This window comes from Entelurus aequoreus, linkage group LG27 (assembly GCF_033978785.1).
Source record: "Entelurus aequoreus isolate RoL-2023_Sb linkage group LG27, RoL_Eaeq_v1.1, whole genome shotgun sequence".
Lineage (NCBI taxonomy): Eukaryota > Metazoa > Chordata > Actinopteri > Syngnathiformes > Syngnathidae > Entelurus > Entelurus aequoreus.
In genome coordinates this window covers 37,181,073-37,192,551 of record NC_084757.1, presented here as the reverse complement: position 1 = coordinate 37,192,551, position 11,479 = coordinate 37,181,073, and the positions used below count along the sequence as shown (strand labels likewise).

At 30.5% G+C, this 11,479-nt stretch overlaps 1 protein-coding gene across 1 annotated transcript; it reads left to right on the top strand.

Moving 5' to 3' along the window:
* Positions 1–7,247: 7,247 nt before the first annotated feature.
* Positions 7,248–8,630, top strand: LOC133644666 (transcription factor Sox-14). The gene has a single exon (XM_062039343.1). It carries the CDS (start codon positions 7,248–7,250, stop codon positions 7,977–7,979), a length of 732 nt encoding a protein of 243 aa, XP_061895327.1. The 3' UTR covers positions 7,980–8,630.
* The last annotated feature ends 2,849 nt before the right edge of the window (positions 8,631–11,479 follow it).

Genomic DNA, 11,479 nt, shown 5'->3' with positions numbered 1-11,479 from the left:
TGTCATAAAAATATCAAATTGGCAACAAAAATTTGTAATATTAATAATTTCCCTCATTTTTGTTCATTGAATGTCTGCAAATGAGGAAACTTTTGATAATTTTGAAGTGTAAAAAAACCCCACTTTGGACACCCTTGGAGTAAAAACACAAATATTTTGATTATTTTTATATTTTTTAGCCTTTTTATGATTTTTTTTGTCATAAATATATATAATTGGCACCAACAATTTGTAATATTAATAATTTCCCTCATTTTTGTTCATTGAATGTCTGCAAATGAGGAAACTTTTCATGGTTTTGAAGTGTAAAAAACCCCCACTTTGGACCCCACAGCTTGGACACCCTTGGAGCAAAAACACAAAAATTTGGAATTTTTTTTTTTATAATTTTTTTTTTTTTAGCCTTTTTATGATTTTTTTGTCATAAAAATATCAAATTGTCTCTACAATAATTTGTGTCACTAACAATTTAATATCTGCAAACTTTTGATGATTTTGAAATGTAAAAAAAAAAAAAAAAAGTCTCCTGAGCCACACTTTGGACACCACTGCTTGGACACCCTAGGCGCAAAAACACAAATATTCAGATTTTATTTGATTTTTTTAGCCTTTTTATGATTTTTTTGTCATAAAAATATCAAATTGACTCTACAATAATTTGTGTTATCAACAATTTCCCTCATTTGTGTTCATTTAATGTCTGCAAATTTTTCATGATTTTGAAGTGTAAAAAAACCCCACTTTGGACACCACTGCTTGGACACCCTTAGAACAAAAACACAAATATTTTGATTATTTTTATATATTTTTTTGCCTTTTTATGTTTTTTTTTGTCATAAATATATCAAATTGGCAACAACAATTTGTAATATTAATAATTTCCCTCATTTTTGTTCATTGAATGTCTGCAAATGAGGAAACTTTTGATGATTTTGAAGTGTAAAAAAAACAAAAAACACTTTGGTTTTTGGAGCAAAAACACAAATATTTAGATGTTTTTATTTTTTTGCCTTTTTATGATTTTTTTGTCATAAAAATATCAAATTGTCTCTACAATAATTTGTGTTATTAACAATTTCCCTCATTTGTGTTCATGAAATGTCTGCAAACTTTTGATGATTTTAAAGTTTAAAAAAAAAGCCCCTGAGCCACACTTTGGACACCACTGCTTGGACACCCTTGGTGCAAAAACAAAAATATTCAGATTTTATTGAATTATTTTTAGCCTTTTTATGATTTTTTTTGTCATAAAAATATCAAATTGTTTCTACAATTATCAACAATTTCCCTCATTTGTGTTCATTTAAATGTCTGCAAACTTTTGATGATTTCTGAAGTGTAAAAAAAAAAAAAAAGCCCCTGAGCCACACTTTGGACACCACTGCTTGGACACCCTTGGAGCAAAAACACAAATATTTAGATTTTTTTAAATTTTCTGCCGTTTTATGATTTTTTTGTCATAAAAATATCTAATTGTTTCTACAATAATTTGTGTTATTAACAATTTTCCTCATTTGTGTTCATTTGATGTCTGCAAACTTTTGATGATTTTGAAGTGTAAAAAAAAACAATCAAAAAATTTGGACACCACTGCTTGGACACCCTTGGCGCAAAAACAAAAATATTCAGATTTTATTTAATTATTTTTAGCCTTTATGATTTTTTTTGTCATAAAAATATCAAATTGGCAACAACAATTTGTAATATTAATAATTTCCCTCATTTTTGTTCATTGAATGTCTGAAAATGAGAAAGCCTTTGATGATTTTGAAGTGTAAAAAACCCCACTTTGGACACCACAGCTTGGACACCCTTGGTGCAAAAACACAAATATTTGGATTTTTTTTTTTACTATTTTTTTTTTACCATTTTTTTTTTTAGCCTTTTTATGATTTGTTGTCATAAAAACATCAAATTGTCTCTACAATAATTTGTGTTACTAACAATTTAATGTCTGCAAACTTTTGATGATTTTGAAGTGTAAAAAAAAACACGTTGGACACCACAGCTTGGACACCCTTGGCGCAAAAACACAAATATTTGGAATTTTTTATTTATATTTTTTTTTTTTTAGCCTTTTTAGGATTTTTTGTCATAAAAATATCAACTAGGCTTTACAATAATTTGTGTTAACAATTTAATGTCTGCAAACTTTTTATGATTTTGAAAAAAAAAAAAAGTCTCCTGAGCCACACTTTGGACACCACTGCTTGGACACCCTTGGCGCAAAAACAAAAATATTCAGATTTTATTTAATTATTTTTAGCCTTTATGATTTTTTTTGTCATAAAAATATCAAATTGTTTCTACAATTATCAACAATTTCCCTCATTTGTGTTCATTTAAATGTCTGAAAACTTTTGATGATTTCTGAAGTGTAAAAAAAAAAAGAAGCCCCTGAGCCACACTTTGGACACCACTGCTTGGACACCCTTGGAGCAAAAACACAAATATTTAGATTTTTTTTAATTTTTTGCCGTTTTATGATTTTTTTGTCATAAAAATATCTAATTGTTTCTACAATAATTTGTGTTATTAACAATTTCCCTCATTTGTGTTCATTTGATGTCTGCAAACTTTTGATGATTTTGAAGTGTTAAAAAAAACACACTTTGGACACCACTGCTTGGACACCCTTAGAGCAAAAACACAAATATTTTGATTATTTTTATATTTTTTTAGCCTTTTTATGATTTTTTTTTGTCATAAATATATCAAATTGGCAACAAAAAATTGTAATATTAATAATTTCCCTCATTTTTGTTCATTGAATGTCTGCAAATGAGGAAACACTTTGGACACCCTTGGAGTAAAATTTGGAATTTTTTATTTATTTGATTTTTTAGCCTTTTTATGATTTTTTGTCATAAAATATCAAATAGGCTTTACAATCATTTGTATTACAAACAATTTAATGTCTGCAAACTTTTGATGATTTTGAAATGTAAAAAAGACAAAAAAAAATGTGGACACCACTGCTTGGACACCCTTGGCGCAAAAACAAAAATATTCAGATTTTATTTAATTATTTTTAGCCTTTTTATGATTTTTTTTGTCATAAAAATATCAAATTGTTTCTACAATTATCAACAATTTCCCTCATTTGTGTTCATTTAAATGTCTGCAAACTTTTGATGATTTTTGAAGTGTAAAAAAACAAAAACAAAACACTTTGGACACCACTGCTTGGACACCCTTAGAGCAAAAACACAAATATTTTGATTATTTTTATATTTTTTTAGCCTTTTTATGATTTTTTTTTGTCATAAATATATCAAATTGGCAACAAAAAATTGTAATATTAATAATTTCCCTCATTTTTGTTCATTGAATGTCTGCAAATGAGGAAACACTTTGGACACCCTTGGAGTAAAATTTGGAATTTTTTATTTATTTGATTTTTTAGCCTTTTTATGATTTTTTGTCATAAAATATCAAATAGGCTTTACAATCATTTGTATTACAAACAATTTAATGTCTGCAAACTTTTGATGATTTTGAAATGTAAAAAAGACCAAAAAAAATGTGGACACCACTGCTTGGACACCCTTGGCGCAAAAACAAAAATATTCAGATTTTATTTAATTATTTTTAGCCTTTTTATGATTTTTTTTGTCATAAAAATATCAAATTGTTTCTACAATTATCAACAATTTCCCTCATTTGTGTTCATTTAAATGTCTGCAAACTTTTGATGATTTTTGAAGTGTAAAAAAACAAAAACAAAACACTTTGGACACCACTGCTTGGACACCCTTAGAGCAAAAACACAAATATTTTGATTATTTTTATATTTTTTTAGCCTTTTTATGATTTGTTTTTGTCATAAATATATCAAATTGGCAACAAAAAATTGTAATATTAATAATTTCCCTCATTTTTGTTCATTGAATGTCTGCAAATGAGGAAACACTTTGGACACCCTTGGAGTAAAATTTGGAATTTTTTATTTATTTGATTTTTTAGCCTTTTTATGATTTTTTGTCATAAAATATCAAATAGGCTTTACAATCATTTGTATTACAAACAATTTAATGTCTGCAAACTTTTGATGATTTTGAAATGTAAAAAAGACAAAAAAAAATGTGGACACCACTGCTTGGACACCCTTGGCGCAAAAACAAAAATATTCAGATTTTATTTAATTATTTTTAGCCTTTTTATGATTTTTTTTGTCATAAAAATATCAAATTGTTTCTACAATTATCAACAATTTCCCTCATTTGTGTTCATTTAAATGTCTGCAAACTTTTGATGATTTTTGAAGTGTAAAAAAACAAAAACAAAACACTTTGGACACCACTGCTTGGACACCCTTGGAGCAAAAACACAAAAATTTGGAATGAAAATGAGGAAACTTTTGATAATTTTGAAGTGTAAAAAAACCCCACTTTGGACACCCTTGGAGTAAAAACACAAATATTTTGATTATTTTTATATTTTTTAGCCTTTTTATGATTTTTTTTGTCATAAATATATATAATTGGCAACAACAATTTGTAATATTAATAATTTCCCTCATTTTTGTTCATTAAATGTCTGCAAATGAGGAAACTTTTGATGATTTTGAAGTGTAAAAAAAACAAAAAACACTTTGGACACCCTTGGAGCAAAAACACAAATATTTAGATTATTTTTATATTTTTTTAGCTTTTTTATGATTTTTTTTGTCATAAATATATCAAATTGGCAACACCAATTTGTAATATTAATAATTTCCCTCATTTTTGTTCATTGAATGTCTGCAAATGAGGAAACTTTTGATGATTTTGAAGTGTAAAAAAAACAAAAAACACTTTGGACACCCTTGGAGCAAAAACACAAATATTTAGATTATTTTTTATATTTTTTTAGCTTTTTTATGATTTTTTTTGTCATAAATATATCAAATTGGCAACAACAATTTGTAATATTAATAATTTCCCTCATTTTTGTTCATTGAATTTATGCAAATGAGGAAACTTTTGATGATTTTGAAGTGTAAAAAAAACAAAAAAAACACTTTGGACACCCTTGGAGCAAAAACACAAATATTTAGATTATTTTTATATTTTTTTAGCTTTTTTATGATTTTTTTTGTCATAAATATATCAAATTGGCAACACCAATTTGTAATATTAATAATTTCCCTCATTTTTGTTCATTGAATGTCTGCGAATGAGGAAACTTTTGATGATTTTGAAGTGTAAAAAAAAACAAAAAACACTTTGGACACCCTTGGAGTAAAAACAAAAATATTCAGATTTTATTTAATTTTTTTTTAGCATTTTTATGATTTGTTGTCATAAAAATATCAAATTTTCTCTACAATAATTTGTGTTCATTTATTTGTGTTCAGATATTTGATGTCTGCAAACTTTTGATGATTTTGAAGTGTAAAAAAACAAAAAAAACCCACTTTGGACACCACTGCTTGGACACCCTTGGCGCAAAAACAAAAATATTCAGATTTTATTGAATTATTTTTAGCCTTTTTATGATTTTTTTTGTCATAAAAATATCAAATTGTTTCTACAATTATCAACAATTTCCCTCATTTGTGTTCATTTCAATGTCTGCAAACTTTTGATGATTTTTGAAGTGTAAAAAAACAAAAACAAAACACTTTGGACACCACTGCTTGGACACCCTTGGAGCAAAAACACAAATATTTATATATTTTTTTATTTTTTTGCCATTTTATGATTTTTTTTGTCATAAAAATATCTAATTGTTTCTACAATAATTTGTGTTATTAACAATTTCCCTCATTTGTGTTAATTTAATGTCTGCAAACTTTTGATGATTTTGAAGTGTAAAAAAACCCCACTTTGGACACCACTGCTTGGACACCCTTAGAGCAAAAACACAAATATTTTGATTATTTTTATATTTTTTTAGCCTTTTTATGATTTTTTTTTGTCATAAAAATATCAAATTGGCAACAACAATTTGTAATATTAATAATTCCCCTCATTTTTCTTCATTGAATGTCTGCAAATGAGAAAGCCTTTGATGATTTTGAAGTGTAAAAAACCCCCACTTTGGACACCCTTGGAGTAAAAACACAAATATTTGGCATTTTTTATTTATTTTATTTTTTAGCCTTTTTATGATTTTTTGTCATAAAATATCAAATAGGCTTTACAATAATTTGTATTACAAACAATTTAATGTCTGCAAACTTTTGATGATTTTGAAATGTAAAAAAGACCAAAAAAAATGTGGACACCACTGCTTGGACACCCTTGGTGCAAAAACAAAAATATTCAGATTTTATTTAATTATTGGTGCAAAAACAAAAATATTCAGATTTTATTTAATTATTGGTGCAAAAACAAAAATATTCAGATTTTATTTAGTTATTTTTAGCCTTTTTATGATTTTTTTTGTCATAAAAATATCAAATTGCTTCTACAATTATCAACAATTTCCCTCATTTGTGTTCATTTAAATGTCTGCAAACTTTTGATGATTTTTGAAGTGTAAAAAAAAAAAAAAAAGCCCCTGAGCCACACTTTGGACACACCTGCATTACGGTAATTGCAATAAAGTGCGAGGCAAATGACTCTAATGGCGTCACGTGTCCAGAGTGGGAGTGGGTGTGGGCAGGGAGGGGGGGGGTCCTCTTTCTCTCTCTCTCTCTCTCTCTCTCTCTCTCTCTCTCTCTCTCCACACACACACACACACACACACACCCACAGGCGCGCACACCTATATGATGCGGCGCGCCCCGCGAAGGTGCTGATTGGACGGCCAGGTTGCGCCGGTGCGGCCGTGGCCCCGCCCCCTCTCATTATGTCACATCGCGTGCGAGGAAGCGCGCCATCCCAGCCTTTGAACTTGGCCGACTTCGGCGTCCGTCTCTCCCGCAGCCGCTCAGCACTTTCCCAGCAGGGCCGCCCGCAGGTGCGAGGAAGCCACGGAGCGCGCGCGCGCGCGACCGGAACGGACGGAGCGACGTACTTTTTTTTTTTTTTTTTTTTTTTTTTTTTTTTTTCTCTTTTTTTTTTTTTTTAACTTCCTCTCTCTTCGCCTATACCGGATTTCTCCGTGGCTGGACTCTACTCGTCTGGATTTAGTTGGAGAAAGTTCCGCGTTTCTTCTCTCCCGGTGCGCGCGGTCTCGCACCTGGACAGGTGAGCTCCCTTTTTTCTCCCCGCGCGCCGGCCGAAGCCGATAAGAAGACCCCCCCCAAAACCCCCCTCCCTTCCCCGGTCCCCCTTTCCCTACCCACCTCCTCCCCCCCACCCACCCGCCCCCCTAAGATGTCCAAACCGGCCGACCACATCAAGCGGCCCATGAACGCCTTCATGGTCTGGTCCCGGGGCCAGCGGCGCAAGATGGCGCAGGAGAACCCCAAGATGCACAACTCTGAGATCAGCAAGCGTCTGGGCGCGGAGTGGAAGCTCCTGTCCGAGTCCGAGAAGCGGCCCTACATCGACGAGGCCAAGCGGCTGCGTGCGCAGCACATGAAGGAGCACCCGGACTACAAGTACCGGCCCCGGCGCAAGCCCAAGAACCTGCTGAAGAAGGACCGGTACGTGTTCCCGCTGCCTTACCTGGGCGACACGGAGCACCTGAAGGGTCTGCCGGTGTCCGCCGCCGCCGCAGCCGCGGCCGCCGCCGCCGCGGACTCCCTGCTGAGCGCCTCGGAGAAGGCGCGCGCCTTCCTGCCCCCGACCTCGGGCCCCTACTCCTTCCTGGACCCCAGCCAGTTCGGCCAGAAGATGGGCGAGATGCCGCACTCCCTGGGCGCGGGCTCGCTGCCCTACGCCTCCTCCCTGGGCTACCAGAACGGCGCCTTCGGCCCGCTGGGCTGCCCCACGCAGCACACCCACACCCACCCGTCGCCCACGAACCCGGGCTACGTGGTGCCGTGCAACTGCAGCGCCTGGTCCACGTCCACGCTGCAGCCGCCCGTGGCCTACATACTCTTCCCAGGTATGACCAAGACTGGCCTCGACCCGTACTCGTCCGCGCACGCCGCCGCCATGTAACCGCGTCGGCTATGCATGCGCAGACGCGCGCACACGGACAGAAATCACGCGCGTTTTTGGACTTTAAACAACAACAAAAAAAAGGAAAAAAAAAAAAAGTTCCTGAGGGGACTTTGATGTAAATGTTTATATGGCCGCCGCGGGAAAAAGGAGGCCTTCAACTTTATTTATTGTGTAAATGTCTTTTCATTTGGCGCAATCATATTTGATATGAAATACGGGTTTTATTGTTTATAATCACACTTTATTCTTTGACCCACTTGTGATTCTCTGCTGGAAAAGAACAACAACAAAAAAAAAGACTTGCACGCTCGTTTTTTTTTTAAATGGAGATTTTTCTGATTTTTTTTTGTTGTTTTTTGTTGATTTGCTGACAATTTGGAGGAGTTGATGTGTATTTTCTATCTAATATTTCATGTAATCTAGAAGGTTCCAGAGAGAATCCAATAAAGACAATCCGTCTTCACCCCCCACCTCCCCCCCTGCACCATTATTGGGACGGCGCTCAAGCAGAAATACACGGAAGGGACGGCTTAAAATGACTAAGTGATGAGGAAAATTAGTTTGAAATTCTTGTCATTTTTTTCTTAGAATTATTTTTTTTTTTTTTAATGAAGAGGGAAAATAGGTATTTGATGCTGTATAATTATTTAAAACAACTTTAATGACTAGAAATTACCTGTTTTTTAAATAGTTGTTTTTTTCAATGAAGAGGGAAAATAATTAAAATTATTTAAAAAAAAAAAAAAAGATTGTCAGAAAAGACCATTTTCATGTTCAAATGTAGAGGGAAAATATTTATTTGATCACTAATTATTTAAAAAAAATAATAAAAATGTTGATGGCTAGAAATGACCTGTTTTTTATATAGTATTTTTTTTAAATGAAGAGACAAAATAGTTAAAATTATTTTTTTTAAAAAAAAAAAAAAAAAAAGAGATTGTCAGAAAAGACCATTTTTATGTTCAAATGAAGAGGGAAAATATTTATTTGATCACTTATCATTATTTTTAAAAAAAAATGTTGATGGCTATAAATGACCTGTTTTTTATATAGTATTTTTTTTTTAAATGAATAGAGAAAATAGTTAAAATTATTTTTTTTAAAAATAAAATAAAGATTGTCAGAAAAGACCATTTTTATGTTCAAATGAAGTGGTAAAATGTTTATTTGATGCTTAAAAATTATTTTAAAAAACGTTCATGGCTCGAAATGACCTGTTTTTCTTAATAGTTTTTTTTTAAATGAAGAGGGAAAATAGTTAAAATTATTTATTTTAAAAAGATTGTCAGAAAATACAATTTTTATGTTCAAATGAAGAGGGAACATATTTATTTGATGCTTTATAATTAGTTTAAAAAACGTTAATGGCTAGAAATGACCTGTTTTTCTTAATAGTTTTTTTTAAATGAAGAGGGAAAATAGTTTAAAAAAATTTTTTTTAAAAGATTGTCAGAAAAGACCATTTTTATGTTCAAATGAAGAGGGAACATATTTATTTGATGCTTTATAGTTATTTTAAAAAACGTTAATGGCTCGAAATGACCTGTTTTTTAAATAGCATGTTTTTAAATGAAGAGGGAAAATAGCTAAAATTATTATTTTTTTAAATATTGTCAGAAAAGACCATTTTTATGTTCAAATTAAGAGGGAAAATATTTATTTGATGCTTTATAGTTATTTTAAAAAAAGGTTAATGGCTCGAAATGACCTGTTTTTAAATGAAGAGGGAAAATAGCTAAAATTATTATTTTTTAAAAGATTGTCAGAAAAGACCATTTTTATGTTCAAATGAAGAGGGAAAATATTTATTTGATGCTTTATAATTAGTTTAAAAAACGTTAATGGCTCTAAATGACCTGTTTTTTAAATAGTATGTTTTTAAATGAAGAGGGAAAATAGCTAAAAAAAAATGTTTTTAAAGATTGTCAGGAAAGACCATTTTTATGTTCAAATGAAGAGGGAAAATATTTATTGTATGCTTTATAGTTATTTTAAAAAACGTTTATGCTAGAAATGACCTGTTTTTTTTTTAATTTTTTTTTTTTTTTAATGAAGAGGGAAAATAGTTAAAATAATTTAAAAAAAAAAAAAGATTGTCAGGAAAGACCATTTTTATGTTCAAATGAAGAGGGAAAATATTTATTTGATCACTTATCTTTTCTTTTTTTTTTAAACGTTGATGGCTAGAAATGACTTGCTTTTTTAATATTTGTTAAAAATGAAGAGGGAAACTAGTTAAAATTGTTAAAAAAAAATAAAAATAAAAGATTGTCAAATGACCATTTTCATGTTCAAATGAACAGTAAATATATTTATTTGATCACTTATAATTATTAGTATTTATTTATTTTCACACATAGGTGCATGGTTGCACCTGTTTTCTAAATATTATTTGTTAAAAATGACAATAGGAAATAGTTTAAAAAAATAATAATAATAATAATTGTCAGAAATGACCATTTTCAAGTTCAACTGAACAGTGAATATATTTATTTTATCACTTATAATTATTTTTTTTTAAAACAACGTTGATGGCTAGAAATTACCGGGTTTTTTTTCAATATTATTTGCTAAAAATGACGAAAGAAAATGGTTAAAATTATAAAAGTGAACAGTGAAGATATTTATTTGATCACTTATAATGTATATATATTTTTTAAACATAGGTGCATGGTTAGAAATGACCTGTTTTTAAAAATTGTTAAAAATGAAGAGGGAAAATAGTTTAAATTATTTAAAACATATATGTAAATGAAGAGGAAAACTGTTTATTTTATCACTTGTTATTTGTAAAGGTGGTTAAAACTCACCTGTTTAAAAAAAATATTATTTGTTAAAAATGAAGATAAGATAAGACAAGAAAATAAATCAAAGGAAGACCGAAATGTTTTATTTTATCACATATAATTATTTTGAAAAAACCTAGATGTAAAAAAATGATCTGTTTTTAATTTATTAAAAATAATAATATTATGTTAAAAATAAAGAAGGGAAAATAGTAAAAGTTTTACACGCCAAAAAACATTCTAAATTAAATACTTTGATAATTAGATAATATTTTAATGATTTAAATGTTGTGGCATGCATTGTCTGCACTTAATAACATCAACTGAAAATACAAACACGATTGGAAATGAGAAAAGGATGACAACAACAAAAAAAGTTACAATTAAAAAAAAAGGAACATATTGTCCGAAATGATTTTTTTTTTTTGCTGTTTGAAAAATATATACCAAGAGAAAAAAATAGTTTAATGAATTCGAAAATAGATATGCACAGAAATGACAAGTTTTAACATAATTTATGATAAAGGGAAAATATTTAAATGTCTTTGATCAGAAACGATAGATAGATAGATAGTACTTTATTTATTTATTTATTTAACGATATGAAGACAGATTAATTTGTTAAGAAAATACCTCAAATGGGATAAAATAATGATGTATGGTCAGAAATGACAACACATTGAAAACACTTGAATAATATGATTTGAAGGG

What these genes read in the sequence shown, in the direction of transcription:
- LOC133644666 (XM_062039343.1), top strand. Translation starts at nt 7,248, where the DNA reads ATGTCCAAACCGGCCGACCACATCAAGCGGCCCATGAACGCCTTCATG.